Source organism: Podarcis raffonei, chromosome 8 (assembly GCF_027172205.1).
Source record: "Podarcis raffonei isolate rPodRaf1 chromosome 8, rPodRaf1.pri, whole genome shotgun sequence".
In the NCBI taxonomy this organism is placed as follows: Eukaryota; Metazoa; Chordata; class Lepidosauria; order Squamata; family Lacertidae; genus Podarcis; species Podarcis raffonei.
Window position 1 is genome coordinate 91368390 of NC_070609.1, and position 27847 is coordinate 91396236.

The window sequence follows — 27847 nt, forward strand, 5'->3', positions numbered from 1 at the left end:
TAAAGCACATAAAAGTTTTAAAAACCATATTGTCAGAAAAGCACTATTAAATGTCTGGGTCAGATATAAAGATTTGCTGGAAAACAAAACCCCAAGGTGGTTGTCGCCAATGGAAGCTAAGGCAGTTAAAAAGTTAAATATGGAGCCGAAGTGGCCAAGATATTGGGAAATTTTGGAAAAGGAAGGGGATAAACTGAGACTGCAGAGTTTTGAGAAATTAAAAGACAAGGTGAGAGATTGGTTGCACTATCATCAAATAAATGAAGTGTTTAAATTGGACAGTAAAATTGGCTTCCAGGTGGAAAAATCAAAATTGGAGACTGAATTGTTAGAACCCAGTACTAAGAATTTGTCAAAAATGTATAATCTTCTGCTGAAATGGAATACACAAGATGAAACGGTTAAATCAGCTATGATTAAATGGGCTCAGGACATTGGTCATAATATTTTGTTTGCTGATTGGGAAAAGTTGTGGACCACCGGGATGAAGTTTACGGCATGTAATGCCTTAAGAGAGAATATTATGAAAATGATCTATAGGTGGTACATAACCCCAGTCAAGCTTGCAAAGATTTACCATTTGCCTGACAACAAATGTTGGAAATGTAAGGAAAAGGAAGGTACATTCTTTCACCTCTGGTGGACGTGCCCGAAGATTAAGGCATTCTGGGAAATGATCTATAATGAACTGAAAAAGGTATTTAAATATACTTTCCCCAAGAAACCAGAGGCCTTTCTCTTGGGTATTGTCGGCCAGGGGGTTTCAAAGATAGATACAACTTTCTTTATGTACGCCACAACAGCAGCTAGAATACTCATTGCGAAGTACTGGAAGACGCAAGATTTACCCACACTGGAAGAATGGCAGATGAAGGTGATAGACTACATGGGCTTGGCAGAAATGACGAGCAGAATCCGAAACCAGGGAAGAGAAGCAGCGCAAGAAGAATGGAAAAAGTTCAAGGACTATTTAAAGAAATATTATAAAATTAATGAAAGTTAGAATGATGTTGGATTGGAAAGCAAATGGTTACTATTAGCAATGGTTAAGACAAGGAGAATAAGGAAAATTAGTTCAAATTTTAATTAAAATAAGGGAAGATTTGCTGAGTAATTGATAAGAACTTGGAATACAGAAAAGGGAGGCATGAGGAAGTCGGGGAAGTAAGGTATAAGAAACTAAGATACGAAATGGTACATGTTTTTTGTTCTGTTTTTGTTTTTGTTTTTTTTTTTTGTTTGGTTATGTATTTGTTATATGTTTGTGCTGTTATAAAAATCTGTAATAAAAATTATTTAAAAAAAAAAAACAACAAAGAAGTGCGACTAGCCCAAGGTCACCCAGCAGCTGCATGTGGAGGAGCGGAGACACGAACCCGGTTCCCCAGATTAGGTGACTACCGCTCTTAACCACTACACCACACTGGCTCTAGAGACTAGGGTTCAAATACCTCCTTACTCAGCTATGCAGCTCACAGGGTGACCTGGGGCCAGGTTGTGGGGATTAAATGAGAAGGCGAGAACTATGTATGTTGTCTTGAGCTCCTTAGAGTAAAAGATGGGATATCAATTCAAATGCCCTCAGAAGGTGGTGGATGTTGAAAATCAAGCCTTCTTCGGGAGAAGCTGGCAACTCTCCCGTGCTCCCGGCTTGGTCTACGGTGACCTCCCTGTCTGCAATTCTCGCAGGATCCAGGCTAGGTCTCAATAGGTGACACCTCCCAGCGTGGGAGATGCACACCCCCTCCCTCCTGCTCCCTGGCAGGGAAAGGAGATAGACAGAAATGTCTATTTTACATGCTTTTATTTAGACTTTTCAGCACTACAGAAAACATGTCCGTTTACTTCAAACTCCTTCCAGCAAGTGACAAATACTTCCTGTGCATACGCAAGAGGAAGGTCTCAAATTACATTCTGAGCAAATTCCGGTGCATTGCCCTGTGAACTGACTGTCCCACTGTTTCCCACAGTCAGTCCCACCATTCCCACCATGTGATGTTTTCAAGCTATCAGTTTGCAGCTGCGTTGCTTCTATATCGTAACAGTGGACTCTCCTTCTTTGGAGGTTTTTTATACACAGAGGTTGGGTGGCCATTTGCAAGGGATTCTTGAATTGGATTCCTGTTTTGCAGGCAATTGGACTAGATGCCCCTTGTTCATGAGTAGAATGTGTCCTTTTATTTAAAATGCATCTCTGGGTTATTTGTGGGGCCTGCCTGGTGTTTTTACATGAGTACAGTGGTACCTCGGGTTAAGAACTTAATTCGTTCTGGAGATCCGTTCTTAATCTGAAACTGTTCTTAACCAGAAGCACCACTTTAGCTAATGGGGCCTCCTGCTGCCACCGCATGATTTCTGTTCTCATCCTGAAGCAAAGTTCTTAACCCGAGGTAATATTTCTGGGTTAGCAGAGTCTGTAACCTGAAGCATATGTAACCTTAGTGTATGTAACCCGAGGTACCACTGTAGAATGTTGCCTTTTATTTAAAATGCATCTCTGGGTTATTTGTGGGGCAAAGGAATTCGTTCTTCTTCCTCCCCGCCCCCAAATATAGTCCGGCCCACCACATGGTCTGAGGGATGGTGGACTGGCCCACGGCTGAAAAAGGTTGCTGACTCCTGGGCTAATCAGGCAGATGTATACTGGCTGATTTCCCACAAGGTGGCAGGAGATGCCTGCTTCTTTCCTCAGTGGTTTCAAACTAAGGCATTTGGCACCAGGCCTTGAGATATGCTCACATCCACACCATGCATTTAAGAACACAAGAATAGCCTGCTGGATCAGGCCAATGGCCCATCTAGTCCATCATCCTGTTCTCACAGTGGCCGCCAAGATGCCTGTGGGAAACCTGCAACCAGAGCACAAGAGCAACTGGAATTCTTAAGCATTCACTGCCTCTGACCTCCATGAATTTGCCTGATCTGATCCTCTTTCAAAGCCTTCTAGACTGGTGGCCATCACTGCCTTCTGTGGGAGGGAGTTCCATAGTTTAACTATGCACTAAGTAAAGTAGTATTTCTTCTTCTTCTTAAGGCATGGGAACCATTGCCTGCTTTTTGGTGTTGGGCTCTCGGCTGCTTTCCACGCCAGCCAGAGCACAGGGGAACTCCGTATGGCTTTGCATGTGTCACTGAGGACCAGGTGGAGAGGACGCTCTGAGGCTCCGCAGCCGTTCCCGGCTGGAACTCGCCAGAACTCGGTTCCAGCACCTCTCGGGCCGGCGCCATTGCCACTAAAAAGAGAACCAGCGAGGCATTCATGGTGAGTTCCAGCACCTCTTTTTCTAGAAAAATAACACTGACCACAGCCTAGCCGGATGAGCGAGGGGCGGGAGCAAACTCGATTGTGCCAGGTGGGCAGTGCCACATGGGGCACCGCGACAAAACGCAGGAAGCTCAAACTTGTCCAAGTTGAAAAGCTTGGCTCATGCTGGAGGACGAGGGCAAAGGACCTCCCTCCCTCCTCGGTGCTCCTGCGAATCCTGCCCTGGCTGAAGTGCTGGATGCTGCTACAGAGTTGGGCATGGGGCACCACGATACAGAGACCCACCCAGCCCACGCCCACCCAGGGGAAGGGCAAGGCAGGACAGTATCTTTGGTCACAACCTGCCTGGCCCAGCCCAGCCCAGCAGCGGAAGCAAGAGAAGCCACGCGGTCACCCCACTGCCCACCCCTCGGCCTCAGAGCAGCCTCTTCAGGGCAAGGCGGCATGTTGGGCCCTGCCTGAGATGCTCATCCCTGGAAAACCTCGGGCACGGCACTGTCCAAGCGCCTCTCACGAATGCCGCTCTCCAGTCCTTTAAGTGTCCACTGTGCCCTCTCTCTCTCTCTCTCTGTCCTTCCATGTGAGTGCTGGGGAAGGTGGTGGGACAATGACAGGCCCTGCGTGGCCCCCATCGGTCTGTCACTTCCACAAAAAAACCCCTCACAAACCAACTCCCTTCCACGTCTCCCCACCCCACCCCCATTTTCTTTTGGTAGCAGCAAAGCACCATTTGTGTGTGTGTGTGTGTGTGTGTGTTTCTCTTTTTTTAAAAAAATTCACAATAATAATAATAATAATATAACAACAATAATAATAGATGTCTCTCAATTGGTCTGATGACAAAAAAAATAATACAGCGAAGAGTGTGGTTAAGAGGCAAGCCCGGCCTATGAGGAGCACTCCTGGATGTTGAGAACGGCCTCAGAGTGATGGTCCAGGTCAATGGGCTGCTGAGGCTGCTGGCTGGGCCGGTCGTTGATCAGCACCACATTCTTGATGCAGCCCGTGATCCCTGAGATGTACTTTCCTGCGGTCAGGGTTTGGATGTCAGGTGCTCCACCTGCGCAGAGGGAAAGGAAGAGCCATCCGTCAGCAAGTGCGTTCCCTGAAGGGGAGAGGCTGTTGTCCTCTTTCTCCTCTTCAAGTCACTGGGAGGATTCGGGAGGCTGGCAGGGACCGCAGCCTCCATCCTAAGATTTTGATTTCCAGCATCATCACTGATGCTGCCTCATTTGGGCCGTGGGATTCAATTGCACAGCATCCTTCAGAGAGGCGTGTAGACTTTTCAAGGTTCTCCTACTGCTATTCTCACTGCCACGTGGACCACGTTTTTAAAATGAAATTCATGCAAGCTGCTTTCTATGTTTTCTTAAAGGAAAATGTAGAAACACGATTAGGGAAATGAATTAAAATCCTTTTGTTGTGTTTCTCCTGGGGTTTTTTTGTAGGTGTTCTTTAAATATATATATATATATACTTTTCAGATTTAGATATTTCACTGATTTTGCAATCATTTTAACATTTCAAAACTTGACTTCCTACCCCCTGTTTCTGCAGTTCCTTTATTTATTTTTAATATCTTCTGCATATCCAAATTACTATATTGGCTTGAATATAAGCCTCACTTTCCCCCCCAAATTCCGACCATGAAAAGTTAAAGTGCGGCTTAAATTCGTGACCTTACAAAAATTGGCTTTTACGATAACGCTGCTGAAACAGACATATGGTAAAATGGAACAGGTGTGACTGCCTGCAGAATTTTAATGGAGCGGCCTATATTTGGGTATTGCCTTTTTTTCTTTCCCCTCCTTGAAGTTTAAAGGTGTGGCTTATATTTGGGTGCGGCTTATATTTGGGCCAATACGGTAACTTAATTTGACAGTAACTTTAATTTATTTATCTTCTTTAAATATATACTCTTATGAAACTGCAGGTTATTACAATAATCCCGCCAATGTTCTTATCTGTTTATGATTCATCTGTAAATATTCAATAAACCATTTGTAGGAGGCACTCCTGAAGAAGCATTGCTTAGCAAATCGATAATGTCCACCCAGGAACATCTTGTAGGGAGGGGTGGCCCTGAGGGTGCTCTGAAAGTGACAAGACATTGACACAGTCCAGACTGAAGTGTAAAGCTTTGAGGATGAGGGTCCTTTGAACAGCCTTCCCAAATTCAGGAGGGCTGATGCCACAAAGTTGTCATGCGGCACCTGTGAATGGAAAGGCTCTAGAAGTCAGGCAGCAACCAGTGTGGCAATCAGCGTTGAAAGGAAACATGAAAAGCAATGCCCTCCTGCATGGAGGACACATCCTGTTCTGTTGCCTTAGGCGAAATGAGAAGGTGCTTTCGCACTGCTGGCGCCCTGACCTGGGTTCTGCGGCAGCACCTGCAAAGTGGTGGTGCCGACAGTGGGTTCCAGCAAGATCTTGCCAGAAGCTGCTGCCGTGGCCATCACCACTCAGTAGAGCATGAGAGTCACAAGTTCGAGTCTTACATTGAGGCAAACGGGTCCTGCATTGTATGGGGTTGGACTAGACCAGCCTTTCTCAACCTGTGGGTCCCCAGATGTTGTTGAACTACAACTCCCATCACCCCTAGCTAACAAGGCCAGAGCTCAGGGATCATGGGAGTTGTAGTCCAACAACATCTGGGGACCCACTGGTTGAGAACCGCTGGACTAGATGTTCCTTGTGGTCCCTTCCAACTCTACAATTCTATGATTCTCTGGCCTGTTCCCACCTCATGGCTGTACCCCCGAGTGAAACATAACAGAAGAAGAAGAAGAAGAAGAAGAAGAAGAAGAAGAAGAAGAAGAAGAAGAAGAAGACCTACTCAGTTGATGAGGGCTGCCGAAAACTAAACGAAAAGGGGAAGTGTGAATCCCTCATGAGCCCATACACCCAAAGTGCCCTGAAAGTGGTCCGGCTTTGTTGAGACGAAGGCGCTTACCTATATAAATTCGACCTTTGGTATTCACCATGACTTTCTTGCCAGGAGATTCCCCAGCTACCATCTCCTCGCCGTCAACTTGAAGGAAGCCTCTTTTCCCTTCCCTGGGGGAGGAACGGGAAAGTGTGTCAGAAGGACTAAGGTGAGTGAGGTTGGTTCGATTGGAGAGGATGAGCATGGATAAGGAAGTGCTTGTCATCTGCCTGTGAGAACAGAATTGGAAATGTGGTCCAAGGATATTCCACAGGGGAATCCTCACGTGGATCAAAATAATAATAATAATAATAATAATAATAATAATAATAATAATAATAATAATTTATTTATACCCCACCCTCCCCGGCCTGAGCCGGGCTCAGGGCGGCTAACACTAGTAAAATTACAATAAAAACATAATGCGGGGGGGAACAATTTAAAATACAGGTTAAAATGCAATTTAAAATGCAGCCTCATTTTAAAAATAGCCCATGGATCAAAACCATAAGGGGAGGGAAACATAAGGGTCAGACTGAGTCCAAACCAAAGGCCAGCTGGAACAGCTCTGTCTTGCAGGCCCTGCGGAAAGATGTTAAGTCCCGCAAGGCCCTAGTCTCTTGTGGCAGAGCGTTCCACCAGATCAGAACCACAGCCGAAAAAGCCCTGGCTCTGGTTGAGGCCAGCCTAACCTCTCTGTGGCCTGGGACCTTCAAGATGTTTTTATTTGAAGACCGTAAGGTCCTCCGAGGGACATACCAGGAGAGGCGGTCCTGTAGGTATGTGGGTCCTAGGCCATGTAGGGATTTAAAGGTCAAAACCAGCACCTTAAACCTGACCCTGTACTCCACCGGGAGCCAGTGCAGCTGGTAAAGCACTGGATGAATGTGATCCCATGGCAAGGACCCCGTAAGGAGCCTCGCCGCGGCATTCTGTACCCACTGGAGTTTCTGGGCCAGCTTCAAGGGCTGGGAAAGCATCTCCAGCCCCAGAAGCAAACAAATTGTTCCTCAACCCGCCTTGTTCAAGAAACAGGGCCTTGACAACGCTTGGGCTTGTCAAACTAGGGGTGTCCCAAGCCACATCTCTCCACACTTGTCTCACCGGATGGCTGTCACTCTGTGCCATTCTCCATCATCAACTGGGTCTTCGGACAGGATGTTCACTTCTCCGCTTCCTAGCTGGTAACTGCAGAAAACACACGGTCAGTGTTAGAGAAGAAGAAGAGTTTGGATTTGATATCCCTCTTTATCACTACCCGAAGGAGTCTCAAAGCGGCTAACATTCTCCTTTCCCTTCCTCCTCCACAACAAACACTCTGTGAGGTGAGTGGGGCTGAGAGACTTCAGAGAAGTGTGACTGGCCCAAGGTCACCCAGCAGCTGCATGTGGAGGAGCGGAGACGCGAGCCTGGATCCCCAGATTACAAGTCCACCGCTCTTAACCACTACACCACACTGGCCACCCCGGAGCCTCAATGCAGAGCGACCAATAGCGTGAGCTCTTATGCGGCCTTCCCTCACCTGAACACCAGGTGCCCGTCCTTCAGCCCGAGGCTGATGAAGTCCTTCGCTTTGGCGCTCTCTCCTTCCTCCTGTGACAGAAACCAGAGCGTTGTTTCTCACCTTCTCCATTCCTTGGGAGATGGCCCCCCTAGGCATCAGTGGGGGGTTCATCCCATAGAGGGAGAGAAGCCCCTGAACTGCTAAGGAACTGGTACTGCTTCTCAGGTGCCACATTTTACTTTGTCAGAAATCCCGTCTTTGAGTGTGGCAGCACCGACACTTTGCAACCCCCTACCTACAGACATCAGCTGGGTGCCTTCACTGTACTCTATTTGGCTCCTGCTAAAAACATTTTTTTAAAGGCAACTGCTTATCCAGACGTGTAAAAATGTTGACAGGTGATTTTAGCTTATGATTGATTTTAGTTAGGCTTAATAAGAGCCATTCAACAGGGGAACAGTCCCTTGGTAGGTGGCGGACTCTCCTTCATCAGAGGTTTTGAAACTGTTGTTGGATGGCCATCTTTTGGGGATTCCTGAGCTGTGATTCCTGTCTTGTAGGGGGTCAGGCTGGATGACCCTTTGGGATCCTTTACAACTCTACAATTCGATGATGATGATGATAAGTCTCTGCACAGCATAGTGAGGGAGTATTATAATCACAGATTCGTAGAACTGTGAAGTAGGAAGGGACCCCAAGAGTCATCTAATTCAACCCCCCCCCCCCCCCCGGCAATGCAGGAATCTGGACCACCTCCTGCTGGGACAGAATGCTCTCACCCCCATGGGGCCAGTCTCTTGCCTACTACTACTACTACTACTACTACTAAATTTATTTATACCTTGCCCATCTGGCTGGGTTTCCCCAGCCACTCTGGGCGGCTCCCAACAAATTATTAAAAACTTCCCTAAACAGGGCTGCCTTCAGATGTCTTATAAAATGCCAGGCTTACCAGGTTGGGATAGCTGGGATAGCAGGCTTGTTGGGTTTTGAATGTCTTATGTAGATTTTTCAATTTTGTTGTTCTGTATGGGACAATGACAACAAAGATTATCGTATCATATTGTAATAAGTGCCTTCAGCTTGATCTGACCAGTGGCCCATCGAATCCAGCGTCCTGTGCTTGCGGGAAGGTTGGAGGCAGGGCACGAGTGCAACTCTACAGTTGCTGTTCGCCATCACCCGGTATTCAGAGGTAGACTGCTCCTGGGCAAGGAGGTTCTGCTATTACAGCGGGTGTCCCTAAGGAGAGCCCTGCTGGATTGGACCGAAGGGCCGTCTCATCCAGCGTTCTCTTCTCCCAGTGACCAACCAGATTCCTGTGGGGAAACTGGCTAACGCAGCAGAAATGTGCACAGTCTCTCATCGCTTGGTCTCTCTTTTTTTCTCTTGGTTGCAGCCTCCCGGACTCACCGGACTCATCGTCTGATCAAGCTGGAAGTGCGCACCAACTCAGCAAATGGGCTTCTCCTCTGGCAGTGTGCTTTAACCCTCCAGGGTTTCAGACTGGTTTTTTGGGGGAGGGGATCCTTACTTGGGGATGCTATGGAGGAACTGAACCTGGGGCCTTCTCTCTGCCTCTCCCAGAGACTGGAGGTGGAAACAGGAGATGTGAAGCTTTGGGTGAGGGGTGGAGGGCGAGGGGGCAGTTGGATCCTGGCAAAACTGAGCAGGGGGATGAAAATGCTAGCAGCCTGTGACGCCAAAGTGTTGATGAGGCCTCTTCACTGATCACAAGTAAATAAAGTGCAGTCTTTGTGCCAGGCCTCACAAGTCAGTGCCATCTTGATCATTGGCGCTGCAAAGATCAGCAGGAGTGCAGGGACAGCCTCTGCTTCACCTGGGACGCATGTGGCGCTGTGGTCTAAACCACTGAGCCTCTTGGGCTTGCCGATCGGAAGGTCGGCGGTTCGAATCCCCACGACAGGGTGAGCTCCCGTTACTCTGTCCCAGCTCCTGCACACTCGAAAGCACACTGGCGCAAATAGATAAATAGGTACCACTGCGGTGGGAAGGCAAACGGCGTTTCTGTATGGACCAGTTATTACTAAATTTCTTTTGGCATAAGCCTTTGGGGACCAAAGTCCACTTCAAACCTGGCAAACCATGGTAAGTTGCTATGAGATGTCTTGTAAAAAGTTGTGAACAAACATAATAAATAATAATCACCATCATGTCTTCCAGAATCCATTTTACTCAGCATACTTATCTAGTATAGTCATTGATATCCCTTCTTTTAGGATATGAATATTTCCCAGGCAATGGAAAAATAACATTAAAATGTGTGTGTTTTATAGCCACATTTCACAGTATCCACTCTAAAACTCATCAGGATCTTTCCCTCTGGGCAGCTGATGGTAGAGAGAGGAGAGGAGCTAGCCCACGGGTGTCTTCTCCTGGGATCTTTCCCACAGTGGTGGGTGGCCCTGTGGAGCAAGGGAGTTCCCTACATTTGCAGGCTGGCACTCCTCCCAACAGTTCAGGGCAGCCTAAATGTCCTTTCCCCACATTCCACCTTCACAACAACTCTGTGTAGGAGGTTCAGCAGATTGATGGTGATCCATGCAAAATCACCAGTGAATTTGGGAGCAAGGATTTAAATCTAGGCCTCTCCAGCCCAAGAGCAATACTCTGCACTGGATCTCAGCACTCTACATTTAGATAGCTTGTGATTCCTTCTGACCTTTCATCTTTCTATTCTGAATGTGCAACAATGCCATTTAATTTATGTGTATCCACAAAAAAGGAGGGGCCAGGAAGAAACTCCAACCAAATAAAATGTCAATAGAAGGAATAAGGAAGCAAGGTTGGAATAAGAGTTGCAATGTTCATTTGATTCCCAGGTAGGTTTATTGCAGGTGCTAGTGAACTTTGGTCCTCCAGATGTTGCTGAAGGACAACTCCCATTCTTCCAGTGTGGTTAAGAGTGGTAGTCTTGTAATCTGGTGGACCGGGTTCGCGTCTCCGCTCCTCCACATGCAGCTGCTGGGTGACCTTGGACTAGTCACACTTCTCTGAAGCCTCTCAGCCCCATTCACCTCACAGAGTGTTTGTTGTGGGGGAGGAAGGAAAAGGAGAATGTGAGCCACTTTGAGACTTCTTAGGGCAGTGATAAAGCGGGATATCAAATCCAAACTCTTCTCTTCTTCCTGGCTGTTAGCTATGCTGGAGCTGATTGGAGGAGTCGTTCAGCAACATCTGGAGGGCCAAAAGCCGCCGGCCCTGGCTTACTGGAAGGCTCTCTTTTGGGGGCAAAGATAGAGTGGCTAATGATCAGGGAAGATGAGTGCTGCAGCCCAATACTACTAATACTAATACTAAATTATTATTTATATGCCACCCATCTGACTAGGTTGCCCCAGTCACTCTGGGTGGCGTCCAACAGATTAAAACATCAGTAACCTCTGGAGGGTAACAGGTTCCCCATGCCTGCTCTAGGGGGCTTTTGAGGTAGGGTGCCCCACTTACACATCCAAAAGGGAGAGCATGCTTTGCATAAAAGTTGCTCGGTCCCTGCTCCTGCCCACCTAGCAGTTCGAAAGCACCTCAAAGTGCAAGTAGATAAATAGGTACCGCTCCGTCGGGAAGGTAAATGGTGTTTCCGTGCGGAAGCGGCTCAGTCCTGCTGGCCACATGACCCGGAAGCTGTATGCTGGCTCCCTCGGCCAATAAAGCGAGATGAGTGCCGCAACCCCAGAGTCGGCCACGACTGGACCTAATGGTCAGGGGTCCCTTTACCTTTAATTAGAATTAGAAAAAAGTAATCTTAAATACAATAGCTCTCTCCCTAGAGGGGAAAGAGTGGCCAGGAGAGCTGAGTGCTGCAAGGTCTGCTCTTCAGGTGCTGGAGAAAGTACCTAGAGGACTGTCCTCTGGCAGCCCTTCAAAAGAGGACTATCCTGAGTCAAAGCAGGAGACCTGGGAAGCCTATTTTGAGGTGACTAGAGGGATGCACGAAACAAAAAGACAGAAAAATGGGGAAGTACTACGCCCCGTGGCCCAGTTTTAAGCCTTCCAGGAGGAGGCTTGGGCTAGTCCATCCCCTGGAGCACCAAGGCCGAGCGGGGACTTTCCTGGAGAAACTCAAAGGAGCCGCGCAATCCCTGTGTTCCTCGCCCCGTTCCCTCACCGGGGAGCGAGCCCCGCCGCCTTCAGCCGGCCTTGGGCGCGTCTCGGGTTGCTCCTGCCAGCGGCGAGGCGGCCTTCCGGCAGGCGAAGCTCCTCCTGGCGAGCGAGAAGAGCCGTGTGCAGCCGCGGCCACAGGCGGAGGCCAGCAGGAGCGGGAAGCCGGGCCAGGCCTCGGCCGCTGGGTCGCATCTCCGGGCTGACGGCGGGCGATGGCAGACGCGGCGGCCCCCGGGGAAGCCTCGGAGAGGTAGGCTGGGCTGGGCGCGCCAGGCCGGGGGGGGCTCGTGCCCATGGCCGCCCCTCCCCCCCCCCGCCTCAGCCCCTTCTAGGGATAGCCCGGGGGGGGGCATCTTGGATGTCAAGCCTCTCTTGCCCTTCTTGCCTCCGGGCGCGAAGGTGGCGGCGCCGCCGGGCTGCCGCTTCCGAAGCCCCCAAGAGGCTCCGCGGCGGCTTCGGGTTTCGTTTCCCGAGAGCCGAAAGGGGCCTTGCTCTCTCCTCCTCCTCCTCCGCCCCTCCATCTTCGCTTCGCCGCAGCCCCGGGAAGCCGGCTCGGCCGAGAGAGGGGCTGCTCCAAGGGCCCCTTCGTGGGCTTCGGCCCCCGGCAGCCGCGACGCCCCACGGGCGCTTCTTGGGCGCAAAGGGCTCGCTCTTCTTGCCTCGGGTGAAACTGAAATTTAAACTCCCAATTTTCTTTAAAGCCTCGCAGCGCTTTTTTGTCCAGAAAGACAGAATGAGCGTCTCTACAGCAAATCGTAGGACAGCCTTTCCCAAGTTTCTCCCCCAACTGCCACCGCATGTGCCGGTGAGTGTTGTAGTCCAAAACATCTGGAGGGCGCCAGGTTGGGGAAGGCTCTTTTAGGAACCCAGGCCTCTCTCTAACCGGTTTTCCACACATTTAGAAAAACCGACTTGATTGTCTGTATTTATATTAATAGAATGGTAATGCTGCCCTCTGATAGATACCAAATGTGGCTTACAATAAAATAAATGAAAAGAAACAGAATAAATAAAAGACTAGAGTAATTAAACAGTAGGGTGTAAGAGCCACATCAAAGCAATCCTATGTTAAATCTAAATTGGTGAAATGAAATGAAATGAAATTCCCTTCAGCTGCCTGGTGCTGAGGGAAGACATCAGGGTGAGTCTAAAGCAAGCTTCCCATCCCAGAAAATGTTGTCAATTGAGCACCTCTTATATAAAAGATGTCTGAAGTCCCACAGTCTCACTCAGGAAAAGCAGCAGAAATCCAGATCGATAAGGGTTGTCTCCATTGTGAGTTCTGCTCAGAGTAAACACATTGCAACCAATGGCCGTGAATCCACTGATTTCAGTGGGTCCAAGATGAACTAGCATTGCATACAACCCTTCAGCTGTAACCCTTTATTATACGGATGTTGCCATGGATGATGGGAGTTGTAGTCCAGCAACATCTTGAGGCCTACTGTTTCCCCATCCCTGCTATAAACATACCTGGGCTGGAGGAAATCCCAGGGATGTCGGAGCAGAAATGCATAGGATCGTGGGGTTGATGGCCAGGCTGTGGGGAACGAGTCTTGTGAGCTATCATGTCAAGGTGATTGAGGACAAGGAGCCACAAATCAGGAAGTCCCACATTTAGATCTTGCGTACTCCTATATTTGCTCCTGTTCTTTCCCAAGCCTCATGCTTTCATCTGCAGTATCACATTACGGGGCCACTAGAAGCCTTATCAAAGCACTTTACGCACTCAAACTCTGTGTGCTGTAACTGGGACACGCTGGGTGTGCCGACCTGCACTACACCTGTGCCTCAGGCATGTCTCGGGACCTGTTTTCAGCGCTAGTGCAGAAGGATTACCGTGGCTGATGGTATAGTATTGGAAACCACTGGGGAACCAACAGGGACCACAGGCTCCTGTCCAGGCTGCGGTCAGAGGGAGACATTCCTGAACGATGTGAAAAGCATCCTGTAGCCCAAGTACCTGCTGGACTCTGGGAAATCCCTTTTGTCTCCCCATGGCTTTCCTTTTAGAGCAGGGATGGGTCCCAATGCGTCTCCTGATCTGACCCCCTGGCCTCTTCCCAGGCCCCGGCCATTTCTTCTTGATGCTCACCTTTCTTTCAAATCAGGTGAGCAGTGTGGTTAAAGCTCCCCATCCTGTGTCCTGCTCTCAAGCTGCTCAGCTGAGCCCTGGAAAACATCTCTGCAGTGGAAACTGGGTGTGTGTGGCTGAGCCCTGTCTCCAAGTACCCAAGGAGGAAGAATGTGGGTTGTGGGCTGTGCAAGGAGAGGGCATGTCTGTGCCCATGCTGGTGGTATGGATGGTGCTTGTGAGTTTTGGCCCTGTCCACTACTGATAGGTAGCCCTGGCCCACCCACTTCTCCCAGGGAAAGAAAAGTCGGGGGAAGGTTCTCTGTCCTGGTCTTGAGCCTGGAAAACACAAGCTGGCCTACCCTGTATTCCAGTGGTTCTCAAGCTCTTTTCTCTGGGCCAGACTTTCAGAATAAAAACATGCTCACACTGCACCAATTCTTTTATTGATAAGAAATATATTGGAAAACAAAAAAAGCAACTCCTGGCAGTGCTTGATTTATAACATAGAAGACATCCACTTTATAATACTGTATGATCCAGAAATTATAAAATAGTGCAGCTACATAAGAGCACAAATCATTCCCAAAGTAGAATTATAAGCAAGCCTCTTACAAATGTACCTTAAGTATGTATACAAACTGAATGAGAGGTGTGAGCTGTTTGATGCTCTTGCTCTCATATCTACCCATATTCATATACAGTGGTACCTCTGGTTATGTACTTAATTTGTTCCGGAGGTCCGTTCTTAACCTGAAACCGTTCTTAACCTGAAGAACCACTTTAGCTAATGGGGCCTCCTGCTGCTGCCACGGGATTTCTGTTGTCATCCTGAAGCAAAGTTCTTAACCCAAGGTATTATTTCTGGGTTAGCGGAGTCTGTAACCTGAAGTGTATGTAACCGGAAGCGTATGTAAGCCGAGGTACCACTGTGTGTGTGTGTGTGCGCGCGCGTGCGCGCGTGCGCACTACGTTGCACTAATAGTATCCTATACTATTCTGAAATGTTTAAATTTTCTTTGTTCTTGAATCTTCCTGCCACACCTGCCATCTCCTGCCACACCCTTTCAGAGCCACTGATTTACACACAAGCAATGGCGGCAGTTACGTCAGTATATGGCAAGACTGGCTTCTACTGGTTTAACCATGGGGCATTGCAACTTTCTTATCTCTGTGGCTACAACAGTTATAACAATCTCTTGCTTACATGCTCTCATGGTACTCTTGCAAAGACAACCTTCATCTTCCAACTTTCATTTACTTGTAACACAGATTTCAACTTTTTAAAATTATTTAATTCCTTTATAATTTTATCCTCCTTCCATACTACCTCAATCCTATCACATATCAGTCTTATGACTTAGGGAGTTTAAAACCTTACCTTGCCCGGCTTCTTATGCACCTTCAAACTGGTGGAACAAGTGACAGCTATGCTCTCTCTCTCCCCCCCCCCTCCAGGCACTGCTGGGTCTGTTTTGGCACTGAGAGCGATGACCGCTCAGCTGAGTGGGTCTGCCCCTGCCGCTGCAAAGGCTCCACCAAATGGATCCACCAGGCCTGCCTCCAGCGGTGGCTGGATGAGAAGCAGAAAGGCAACAGCACAGGCAGTGTGAGCTGCCCACAGTGTGGAACGGAGTATCGCATTGTCTTCCCCAAACTAGGTGAGTTGTAGGGGTAGCCTGGCCAGCCCCATTCCCTGGTGTGGCTAGATTGAGTCCCTAGCAAAGTTGTGGAGCTGCCCAGCAAAGCCAGGTCCAAGGCAAGGTGTGTTTAAGCAGCAGGTGAGCTGTCCAGCCAAGGATTTCCACTGGGCTAGGGGACACACAGTACTCTTTCTGAAGTACCATATTTTTCGCTCTATAAGACGCACCAGACCACAAGACACACCTAGTTTTTGGAGGAGGAAAACAAGAAAAAAAATATTCTGAATCTCAGAAGCCAGAACAGCAAGAGGGATCGCTGCGCAGTGAATGCAGCGATCCCTCTTGCTGTTCTGGCTTCTGGGATAGCTGCGCAGCCTGCATTCGCTCCGTAAGACGCACACACATTTCCCCTTACTTTTTAGAAGGGAAAAGTGAGTCTTATAGAGCAAAAAATACGGTAGTTTGCCCACCCTTGGTCCCCACCCTGTGATCAGCTCTCACCTTTGGCTCCTAGCAGGCAACAGCAGCCACACCCCAGGAATGGCTTCCACTGGCTGGCTAAAGCAGGTGAGGGGAGCCAATGGGTCTCAAATCCTTGAGGCCAAATGGACTGCTCTGCTTTCCTTTGGAGCACATCAGCAAGGCCAAGAGGGGGGTCTTGTCGTCTTCAGCCACAGCAGGTGCTGTGATGCTACAATGGTTGACTTTGCCTCTGGAAGCGCATTTCATTTTCTTTTGAGAGAGATGGATGCCAACGACAAAATAGCCAGGCAGCAACATAGCAGTTGTGTAGCTGTTCCTACAGCCTTCCTGGAGTGTCAGCAGGGTCCTGATCCAAAGGTGCACATCCAGTTATTGAGCCCAGTGATGGGAGGCCTTGTTGTACTGCCACATACATACATTCTGGCATTTCGTTTGGCCATCAACTTGGCCTTGCTACTTCCTGTGTTCCTGGGATCTTGGGGGGTAATAGGTGCAGGTTACAGCAACAGCCAAGGCGACATTTTTCCGCCTTCGACGCATCAAGCAGTTGGTCCCTTACCTTTCCCGTCCCGACCTGGCCACAGTGATCCATGCGACGGTCACCTCCAGCCTTGACTACTGTAATTCGCTCTAGGCGGGGCTGCCCTTGAAGCTGGCCCAGAAACTCCAGCAGGTGCAGAATGCTGCAGCGAGGCTCCTCACGGGGTCTCTGCCATGGGAGCATATTCACCCAGTGCTTTTCAAGCTGCACTGGCTCCCGGTGGAGTACAGGGTCAGATTTAAGGTGCTGGTTTTGACCTTTAAAGCCCTTCATGGCCTAGGACCCTCGTACCTACGGGACCGCCTCTCCTGATATGCCCCACAGAGGACCTTAAGGTCCATATATAGCAACACCCTAGAGGTCCCAGGCCGTAAGGAAGTTAGATTAGCTTCAACCAGAGCCAGGGCCTTTATTATTATTAATAAAGGAAGGTCTTTGGTTGGTGAGCATCCAGGCCCCTTCTGCAGACTTCCTGGGTAGGGGTGGTCTTGGAGGTCCTGGGAGAAAGAAGTCTCACCTGCTTCCAGGTCCAAGCTGGGAGCATGAGAAAAACTCTGGCAGACTGGTTTTTTGCTCACCCTTCCTCTGGCAGCCGATTGCTGCTGTCAAAAAGGGAGCAATGCAGTGGTGGTCAGTGGCAACTTCCTTGCCATACACTTAGGCACACACAGTCTTCTTTACGAATGGGGGTATGCAAAATATTTAGAGATCCCTCTCCTACCCATAGCAGAAGTGGTTCCTTCAAATCATTTTCTTGATCATTACATTTATATTCCACCTTTCCTCCAAGGAGCTCTCCATTTTATCCTCAGAACAACCCTGTGAGGTAGATTAGGCTGAGAGAGGGCGGCAGGACTGGTTCAGGGTTGCAGCTCCTGAGCCCTGGTCTCCCTGGTCCCAGCATCTCTGTGTGGCTCTGCTTTGGCTTCCCCTTCCCTGTGCAAATGCACACACACATCTTTTCTAAAATTGTACTAGAATACAAGCCCCCATCACACAAAAACGAGCCACTTATCTTCTAAGTAGTATCATTGCCTGGACAATAAAAAACAATGTTTGTGTTACTTTTGGGGAGGAATTTGCAATTTGTTGGAGACCAGCCTTAAGCATGAGAGAGAGATAATGCTGAAAGTTAATGAAGCAGGAGGGCACCCCGGCTCCCCATGTGGGCTGGAGCTGGTGGAGGTGGGGTCCTATGACTGGAGGGCTCCAGGTTCCCCATCCCTGAGCTAAGGGCTGCCTGGCTGGATCAGATCCAAAGTCCATGTGCTTCAACACTCTGATCTCCCACCACAGCCAGCCACCTGCCCAAGGGAAACTTACAGACAATGTTGGCGGGCCTTTGCCAACCTGGTGCCCTCCAAATAATAAGAATAACAATTTTAATAATTTTATTACGGAGTTCCAGAGTGTGGGTGCTGCCACACTAACTGATCAGTTTCTTACAAATGCAGAACAGGCATCCTACGGCACCTGTAACAAAAGCCCCACGCAGAGCGCATGGCGGCAATCCAACCTTAAATTAACCACTGCATGAATGACTGACCGAGCCTTCCTGATCCAGGAACAGTCAAAGCTGCCATGCCTGTCGCAGCTGGTAAAAGGTGCTACTAGCCCCTGAGGCTGCTTTGGGTTCCAGGGGCAAAGTTGGACCCAGAAGCACCCCCAGACTGTGAACCTGCTCCTTCAGAGGAAGTGCAGCCCCCTCCAGGATAGGGAACTGCCCCAATTCTCAGACATGGGTGCCAGCCAACCAACCAACCACAGTGCCTTTGTCTTGGCAGGATTCAAGCTCAGCACGTTTTTCCTCCTCCATCTCACCCCTGTGTCCAGGCCAGGGACTGCTTAGCCCCTCCCAGTTCAGATGCTATGGAGAAATTGAGCTGAGCATCCTCAGCATGCTCATGGTGTCTTATCCCAAAACTCCTGATGACCACTCCCAGCACCTTCCTATAGATATTAAATAGCACTGGAGATGAGATGGTGCCCCCTGTGACGTAGCCACCAGGCGACTGAGAAGCATTCCCCTAACGCCACTCTCTGGACTCAGTCCAGGAGGCGGAACCAAAACCACTGCAGCACAAAATTCCCTGGATCCGGTCCAGGAGGATAACATGCTCAGTGTCATTAAAAGCCAAAGCGAGATCAAGATGCAGGAGCAGAGTCATAGTTTAATAACGTTGGGCTGCTTTGGAGAGTTAGCACACAGCTTGGAAGCAGGCCACTACTGAATACTTGTCGTATGAGCACCCTTGGCTGGTAAAGCAATCAGAGTGAGACTTCTAAGTGTGGAAAATGAGAAAGCGTATAGAATTATAGGGGAAACGTATTGGATAGGAAAGAGCTCCTATTCTAGCTAGTTGTGAATCCAAAGGAGCCGTCCTTGCCCCTTGATCTCTCCAGCAGAGAGACAGTAGGAGGTTGTCCCCTCTCCTTTCCTGCTCCAGAAGGAAGCGGGAGAGGAAGCTTGAAGTCAGGTCAGCAGCCCTAAGAATCAGTCTAACCTCAGAAGGAAGGCCAGCACAGGTGCAGAGGACAGTGAGAAAGTTTAAGAAGCTTGGAGGTCTACTTTCTCCCCATGCAAATGTGGTCAGCATTAATGCAAGCTGAGTTGCATCCCAACACTTCCAAGAAATAAAACAGCTCGCTTGGTCCCATAGACCAGCAGTGGGGAACAGCCAATGGGTCGGTCTAATGAGACCCCTGCCAGACTTCCCCAATGGACCCAGTTGGTTTGTTTGCACAAATCACACCCACATTGTGTGGCATCAGTTGCAGGACAGGTAATGGTGTCATGTATTGTATTCATAGTGATCCAGAGCAGAATCTTTAAGATATGGTTAGCAGAGTAAAAACTTTAACATGTTGCAGGATTTAAAAAAAAAATAGACCAGAGGCAATTTCATTTCATCCAGCAGAGCTTTGCTGCTACTGAAGGCAAGTGAGGATAATGTTGACAAATCCAATACATTCAGGATTTATTTATTTTTTTGCCTTCTGTTTCAACTTTTATTTTTTTATTTTTTAAGAAATATTTATTAAAGTTATTAAAGTTTTACAAAATCATTAATACAAAAACACATGAAAAGAGAAATACATGAAAAAAGAAAAAATACATGAAAAAAGAAAAAAAATAGAAAGTAAAAAATACAACATACAAAAGACATAGAAAAAATAAGAAAAAATTAAAAACAAATCCGTTTTTCATAACTTTAAATTCCTTTGCTTATTTCTTTGACCTCCTCACACCTCCCCTTTTTGTATTCCCATTTACATAATCAAGTCAGCAAATCCTTACCCTCTTTCATTTACCTTAACTCTGTATCTTAACATTTTATAACACTGTATTTTCATCCAATATCAATTCATTTTTGCATATTCTTGTTAATTTTGTTGCTAATACCACTTATTTTCAATCCAACATTGTTTTAACATTCATTAATTTTACAGTATTTCTGCAAATAGTCTTTAAATTTCTTCCAATGTTCTTCCACCAACTCTTCTCCCAGGTCTCGGATTCTGCCAGTCATTTCCGCCAATTCCACATAGTCCATCACCTTCATCTGCCACTCTTCCAGGGTGGGTAGATCTTGTGTCTTCCAATACTTTGCAATCAGTATTCTTGCTGCTGTTGTTGCGTACATAAAGAAAGTTCTGTCCTTCTTTGGCACCAATTGGCCGACTATGCCAAGGAGAAAGGCCTCTGGTTTCTTTAGGAAGGTATATTTAAATACCTTTTTCGTTTCATTATATATCATCTCCCAGAACGCCTTAATCTTTGGGCACGTCCACCAAAGGTGAAAGAATGTACCTTCATTTTCTTTACATTTCTAACATTTATTATCAGACACATGGTAGATTTTTGCTAGCTTGACTGGTGTCATGTACCACCTATATATCATTTTCATAATATTCTCTCTTAAGGCATTACATGCCGTAAATTTCATACTGGTGGTCCACAACTGTTCCCAGTCAGCAAACATAATGTTATGTCCAACATCTTGTGCCCATTTAATCATAGCAGACTTAACCGTTTCATCCTGCGTATTCCATTTTAACAGCAAGTTATACATTCTTGAAAGTATCTTAGTTTTGGGATCTAACAGTTCTGTTTCCAATTTTGATTTTTCCACCTGGCAGTCCGTTCCCAGGAGTTAGGTAATTGTCTCTATTTTATCCACAAATGGAAGAGTCACTTTTTCCCTCTTCCCCCCCTCTCCTGTAGCCTGGGGGGGGGAGTTCTTTTACTTTGATGTTCGGATTTGGAGCTTTTAAGACACCGCTCTCCAGGTTTTAGCTTAAAGAGTCTTTGCTTTTGAACTGTATACAGAAACGGAAGACGGACTTCCTGTTTACGCCTTCCTGCTTCAGTGCCAAATTCATCCTTTTTTCCCCTCCTTTAAGTCTCAATTTTTAACTTCACCTACTCACGGGTAGTTGTTTTGCAGCCGAATTGTCACAGGAAAAAGGTCAGCGCTCTCCGGCAACAGCTGTGCGGCTTCACCCCACGGAAGGAGCGATCGACTCTCAGCACCGCGCCAAACTCCCGTTACGCTCCGGAGCCCCTTACGGGGTCCCTTCGCTGATCCGGGGGGCGCTACCGGTGCCCGCCGAGTCCCACGGTCACAGGCTTCTCCTGCCTGTGATTTTTGTAAGGGTCTCCGCTTCGCCGTAGCGGACAGACCCGTTTTCCGCGGAGCTTCCCCTTCTAAGCTAGAAGGAGACCGCCATTGCCGTTGGCGCCGCCTCCGGAAGCCCAATACATTCAGGATTGCCCCTGTCCATAAGAAATCCAGTTGCAGCGGACTTAACTTAAACTTACAATAACTTATAATAAGACTAAACCTTAACACTTAGCAAACTATGTGCAGAACACCACACCAGAAGGAAAAGAGATAGAAAGAGAAAGTGAAGCCCAGGTTCCTTCTGGCCTCTTATTATAATCAGCATTACCTTGACAGAAAAGATAACAGAACCAGTTTAGGCCAGCTGTACTCAGCTTCCCTGAAGGAATAACCCAAACATCACGAACCTTCTGCTTGTTTCTTTCACACAGAGAAACTTCCAGAACCCTCTTGAATTATTTAGGAAAGATCTCTACACAGCATACACACAATACTCTCTGTACTAAGAAATGTAAACTGACAAAAGGCACATCTGCAAGAAGTGCCAGATTCAGGCCTGTTTGAATTTAGCACCTTTCCCTGTTGCAGTGTTTTCTGAAGGGATCTGATGCACTCAAGAGCATCACTAATGGGTGTATCCAGCCTTTTCCAAGAGCAACACGATAGGAAAATGTGCCAAATTCAAGCAGTGCCATAAGCAGAGCCATGGCTGCAAAGGAACAATTGGGAGCACACCCCCTGTCACAGACAGGCATTTTATGATGATGTCTACTCCACTGAGGCCTCATCCATAGCATACATTTAAAGCACTATGATACCACTTTAAACCGTCATGGCTTTCCCCAGAGAATTCTGGGAGCTGTAGTTAAGGGTACCAAGAGTTGTTAGGTGTTTCTTATTCCCCTCACAGAGCTACAATTCCCAGAGTTCCTAATGAAGAGGGATTGATTAGGACAACTCCCAGCACCCGTAACAAACTACAGCTCCCAAAATTATTTGGGGAAAGCTGTGACGATTTAAAGTAGTATCATAGTGCTTAAAATGTATAGCAGAAACCTAGTCTAATATGTTATGAGCTAGTTTTAATAAAGTAAGTTAGATTTTAAGAAAAAAACTAAAAAGAAACAATCACCATTTGTTGGTTACTCAACTCATTCGGGTTCATGGGCAGGAACTTTGAGAAGCCAGGAGCAGAAGGGGCCAGAATGCCAAGGAAGCGGATAGACCCCTTCCTGTTCCCTTTTCCTTCTGTCTTGGGATTTCACACCCACACCCCTCTTTCAATGGAATCTCAGTGGCTGAGGGATGCGACACCTCTGAAGGGGCCTGAATGCCTAGGCCATGATCCTGGTGGTTGTTGAGAGCCCAAGCTGAGTGCCTGCAACATTGAGTTTCTGCTGTCCTTCCTTTGTAGGACCCTTGGTTTATTTCTTGCAACAAGTGGACCGAATTTTATCCAAAGTGAGCCCCTTCGCTGCAGCTGGCATTGTCGTGGGGACACTCTACTGGTCGGCTGTGACGTATGGAGCTGTCACTGTCATGCAGGTAAAGCAAAGGGGTGCAGGGAAAGAATGAATCAGATGGCCTTCAGCTCAGTCAGTAGCTTTGAAAGTCACTTGGAAATTTTATTATAATCAAGCAGTGGAGAAAATTTGTGAAATAAAATCATATGCAAGAAAGCTTAATGAGGCTTCACGGTTTAATCAGAATTGACAAAGGTTATGACTGATTAATCAGTGGGATAAAAAGGGGGGTGCATTCACACTATGATACCACCTTAAACAATCATGGTTTCCTGCAAAGAATTCTGGGAACTGTCAGTTGTTAAGAGTTGTTCCCAGAGCTACCATTCCTAGCATGGTTAAACAGTCAGTTCCTCTTCACATGTAACTCTGTCCACTTTGGAGCTCGGTGAGAGAAATTGCATGTGTGTACGCGTGTGTGTGTGTGTGCGCGTGTGTGTGCGTGTGTGCGTGTGTGTGTGCGCGCGTGTGTGCGTGTGCGTGTGTGTGTGTGCGTGTGTGTGTGCGTGTGTGCGTGTGTGCGCGTGCGTGTGTGTGTGCGTGTGTGCGTGTGTGCGTGTGTGTGCGCGTGTGTGTGTGCGCGCGTGTGTGTGCGCGCGTGTGCGCGTGCGTGCGTGCGTGCGTGTGCGTGTGTGTCCGTGTGTGTGTGTGTGTGCGCGCGTGTGTGTGTGCGTGCGCGTGCGTGCGCGTGTGCGCGTGTGTGTGTGTGCGTGTGTGTGTGCGTGTGTGTGCGTGTGTGTGTGCGTGCGCGTGTGCGTGCGTGCGCGTGTGCGTGTGTGTGTGCGTGTGTGCGTGTGTGTGTGTATGCGTGTGTGTGTGCGTGCGTGCGCGTGCGTGTGTGCGCGTGCGTGTGTGCGTGTGTGTGTATGCGTGTGTGTGTGCGTGCGTGTGCGCGTGCGTGTGCGCGTGCGTGTGTGTGCGTGTGTGCGTGTGTGCGTGCATGTGTGTGCGCGTGTGCGTGTGTGTATGCGTGCGCGTGTGTGTGCGTGTGTGTGCGTGTGTGTGTGCGTGTGCGCGTGCGTGTGTGTGTGCGTGTGCGTGCGTGTGTGTGTGTGTGTGCGCGCAGGCCCTAACAACTCTCAGCCCCCTTCACAAACTAAAACTTCCAGAATTCCTTGGGGGAAGCAATGAGTGTTTGATGTGACGTCATAGTCCTTCAGACGGAGCTGTGCTAGGAATCTGAAGCCATTCAGTAAGAATGTGACCATTTGGGTTATGTGAATGGAGTCTTATTCTCCTCACTGATGAAGGCAGAAGCCCCCCCGCTCGCCCCACCGCACTGCTGATCAGTCTCTTCTCCTTTGGCAGGTTGTTGGTCATAAGAAGGGCCTGGATGTGATGGAGCGGGCAGACCCCCTTTTCTTGCTCATGGGGCTCCCCACCATCCCTGTCATGCTGGTGCTGGGCAAGATGATCCGCTGGGAAGACTACGTGCTGCGGGTGTGGCGGAAATACTCCAGCAAGCTGCAAGCCCTGCAGGCCTTGGTGCCAGGTGAGTGCCACCCTCCGCTCGCTCCTCCTGGCCTGGGCATTTGCCTGACCTTGATGGGCCGGGAGACCAGCATGAGGCAGGCTTCCCCTGGACTCTGCATTTGGAAGGAAAGGTGGGCCAACCGAAATTTATGGTATGCAGATGAATCCCTCCTACAAAACAGTGGCAATTGGCAGCACCCTAGGACAGCTTTGTCCAGCTTGGTGCCGCTGCCCTCCCACTGTTTTTGACTACAATTCCCATTGGCCTCAGCCTGCTGGTGGGAATTGTAGTCAGAAGCAGTGGGAGGGCACCAGGTTGGACAAAGCTGAACTATTCATGGAATTCACAAGAATATGGAGTTCTCACAGCCATCCTACTTCTGGACTAGTTACTGGGCAGAGCACAGCTCTGCATCTGGGGCAGCAGGACAAAAAAACAGATCCTCCATTCCTTGTCCTTTTTGTAAGCCAAGAGCCTACCTGTATACTTAGCTTTGCCAGTGGGAGTTGAATGGCATCTGGAGTTATGGACTGTTCTGCTTGGCAACAGCAGCACACACAACAAGTAATTGCAATTGCCATGAGCTGCAGCGTGAACTGATCCCTCTAATCCATGTGCATTTGGCCAGGATGCAGTGGAAGGAAGAGCAGAGGCAAGGCATGTTCCTCCATTGTGCAGAATAATAATAATAATCAACAACAGCAACAAATTTGCACCAAGCAAAGTTTGCAGTCTGTCCAAATCATGCTAAATAGTCATGTTTGCATTTTTTTATTCTGCAGCTGTTCTTATTTTTATTAAACAGATTTTTAGCTCTCACCATGTTTTTCCTAATCTCTCTTGCATCCTTAGGGATCAGCCGCCCTGTTCCGCACATCCCTCTCGCCGAGTCGCGCTACCAGAGTGACCACCTCTCCATCTCGCGCACGCTGTGCGGGGCCCTGGTCTTCCCCACCATTGCCAACCTAGTTGGCAGAGTCACCTTCCGCAGGGTGAACTCCAGCCTCCAACGTACCATCCTGGTGAGTGGAGAGACTGGGGAAGGAACTCTGGAGTCAACGGGGTGCAATACTTGGGTCAGAATTCAAGTATTTGAAGGAATCACTCCCATGCTTGGTTCGTCGTAGCATCCCTGCCACAGCACCCTAATGCTGCTAGCCATGGTGGCAAGGCTGGGACAGCCCTCGGGTTAGCTGGCACAGCACATAGTTCATATGCAGAAGGTTTGGTGCACTGGCACCTCTGGGTAAAAGGATCTCAAACAGCCAGGCTGGGAAGGACCTTTGTTGGAGATGATGCCCATTGGATTAGACTCGGCTTCTCCAACCTGGTGCCCTCCAGAAGTTTTAGACTACAGCTCCCATCAGCCTGGCGCCATATGGCTGTGCTGGTTGAGGCTGGTGAAAGTTGCAGTTCAGTCCATCAGGAAGGCATGCAGCCACCAAGGTGCTGGGCCAGATGGACCTGTTTGTGTGATGCTCTCCCCAAGAAGGCTTGCCTGGCACTTTCATTGCAAATCTTTAGGCACCAGGCAAGAACATGCCTCTTCTCCCAGGCCTTTGGCCAATTGAACGATATACAGCATTTTAAACTTTGGGGGGTTATTGCTTTGTTTATTGTTTTTATACTGTGATCTTCAGATGAAGGGTGGTATATAAATTTAATAAGTAACAATAATGGTCTGACTTGATAGAAGGAGCTCCACATTTCCACTTTTCTTTCTGGATTTATATCCTGCCTCTCCATCATTTAGGTCTTCCCTCTTTTTTTAGGTGGCTTGAAAACATATGTTAGCACAGTTGTTTTCAGTCTGAGGGGGCAGGGGGGAACCTGGAGACCCTGGAGGAAGCCTGTAGATCCCTTTTGTCTTAAGCCAGGAGTCACCAACTTGCGTCCCCCAGATATTTTTGGAGAGACACCAGCTCCTGTCATCCCCAACTAGTGGCCATGGTGATGGGGGCTGGTGGGAGCTGGAGTCTCACAGCATTGGGAGGGCACCATGTTGGCTGTTACAGAAGGCCAGTTCCCTCTGGTATCCCCCTCAGGTGATGCGTCCGCTGCCTCAGTGGGAGAGAGGGCTCCTTCCTACAGCGCCACTGAAAGCGCTGGATCCTAGGCTTCCTCTCCCTCAGGTCTCACCTGGTAGCCACCGTTCCCGCTCATTGCATCTTCTCCGCATGGAAGACCAGATGCACCCGCCACCTTCCACCTCTGAACTGTTTCCATTCAAGCTGGTCATTCTAAGAACCACAATTTTACTTTAAGAATTGGCACCCATGTTTTCTTTTTTCTTCTTCCCTCCCTGGCCCTTTTTTCTTTTGTTCTGCGCCTTTTAGATTGTAAGCCTGTGGGGAAAGGGCTGTTTTGTTTTAACTGATTGCTTTAACCCTGGAGTCTTCTGGCTGAAGAGCCCTGTCTAAATGTTCTAAAGGAAAAGGAAATCCTGGACTGGAGCAGATAATGATGACCTGGCTGCTTCCCTCTGTCAATCAGACTCCTCTCAGGAAGGGGCTTGAGGGAACTGCTCTCTCCTCCCTCCCATACCGAGTGGTGGTTCACCTGCCTCTCCAATGCTCAGCTTGGAGGTGAAGGCAAAAGAGGTGGTTTGAGGCTCTTGACTTCACCTACCCCTCCTTTTCTCTGTTTCCCTGCCAGGGAGGCATTGCTTTTGTGGCCCTGAAGGGAGCCCTGAAGGTCTACTTTCGCCAGCAGCAGTACCTGATCCAAGCCAACCGGCGCATCCTCAACTTTGTGGAGAAAGGGGACATGGAAAGGAACTCCTCTCAGCTCGATGAGGACAGCGGCAGTGAAGCAGGGCTCAGCTAGGGCAGGAAAGGCACCCATGCACGCTCAAGAGACACGCACACCGCTCCAAAGCTCCTCAAAAGAAACTGGATTCCTCTCTGGGATGGATTTTAGGCCAGTCGACTCCGCTCCCAAGAGGAAGCACTCTGGGCTTTGCTGCTGTGGTTTGCGGAGAGGGAGAGGTACTCTATTTAGGCCGGACTGGGCAAAGTCTGCTTCTTCTTAAGCTGGTGGTTTATCGGCAGTCTGGCTCTTTGACTCTCTTCTGCCTGGTTGCTCCCCTTGCACGGGACTGTGCTCTGATCTCTTTGTAAACCAGGAGTTAAATAAAGGAGTCAAGCTGTAAGTGTCCTCTTTGTGACCATGGAGAATTGCTGCTACTGCTGCTTCACTTGGTTTATTGAAGAACAATGCAGAGGTTTGCTAGTTTCTTATCCCAGCCTTCCCCAACCCAGTGTCCTCCTGGTGCTACAGGGCTACAACCCCCCTGGACTCAGCTGGCACAGCCAGTGGGTCAGGGCGGCGGGACATAGGGGTCCAGCAGCATCTGGAAGGCTGCAACTTCTCCTGACCCCTGTCCTGAGGCAGCTTGGTATGGGGAAAAGGCTAGCCAGTCTCCTGCCGGGGGGGGGGGGGCAAAGAGATGGTGCAGCTCAGGTCTTTTTGGAAATGCAACTCTCTGATTATGAAATGCTCTCTCCTCCCCACCCCAGTACAGCAGACCACCCTCTGCATTACTTTTTGCCAACTTGGCCCAGTCCCAGCTCCATCAGCCCTCATGAGAGTTGTCATCCAGAATGTCTGTCCAATACTCCACACGTGCAGCTCTGCTGGCGCAGGGGGACTCCCTCTTCCTCTC

General features: G+C 48.7%; 1 protein-coding gene and 1 long non-coding RNA gene across 3 annotated transcripts; one reads left to right on the forward strand and one right to left on the reverse strand.

Annotated features, from left to right (window-relative positions):
* Window positions 1-4069: 4069 nt before the first annotated feature.
* Window positions 4070-8429, reverse strand: LOC128420114 (uncharacterized). Of its 2 annotated transcripts, none has more exons than XR_008331971.1 (4): window positions 7714-8426; window positions 7296-7379; window positions 6219-6322; window positions 4070-4325 (listed from the first exon to the last, which is right to left on the reverse strand). It is a non-coding gene; the product is annotated as an uncharacterized LOC128420114 (long non-coding RNA). The 2 variants fall into 2 exon arrangements; XR_008331972.1 differs by lacking the exon at window positions 4070-4325 and adding an exon at window positions 4566-4633 and having other exon boundaries at window positions 7714-8429.
* A 3499-nt stretch (window positions 8430-11928) lies between these two features.
* On the forward strand, window positions 11929-27334 carry LOC128420113 (E3 ubiquitin-protein ligase MARCHF5-like). The gene is made up of 6 exons (XM_053401565.1): window positions 11929-12070; window positions 15353-15555; window positions 22601-22731; window positions 24018-24201; window positions 25036-25205; window positions 26839-27334. The coding sequence occupies exons 1-6, from the start codon at window positions 12033-12035 to the stop codon at window positions 27007-27009; spliced, it is 897 nt and encodes a 298-aa protein (XP_053257540.1). The 5' UTR covers window positions 11929-12032; the 3' UTR covers window positions 27010-27334.
* The last annotated feature ends 513 nt before the right edge of the window (window positions 27335-27847 follow it).

Coding starts and splice junctions, on each gene's coding strand:
- LOC128420113 (XM_053401565.1), top strand. CDS start 12,033: ATGGCAGACGCGGCGGCCCCCGGGGAAGCCTCGGAGAG. Junction 15,556..22,600: donor CATTGTCTTCCCCAAACTAG/GTGAGTTGTAGG, acceptor CTTCCTTTGTAG/GACCCTTGGTTTATTTCTTG. Junction 22,732..24,017: donor GAGCTGTCACTGTCATGCAG/GTAAAGCAAAGG, acceptor CTCCTTTGGCAG/GTTGTTGGTCATAAGAAGGG.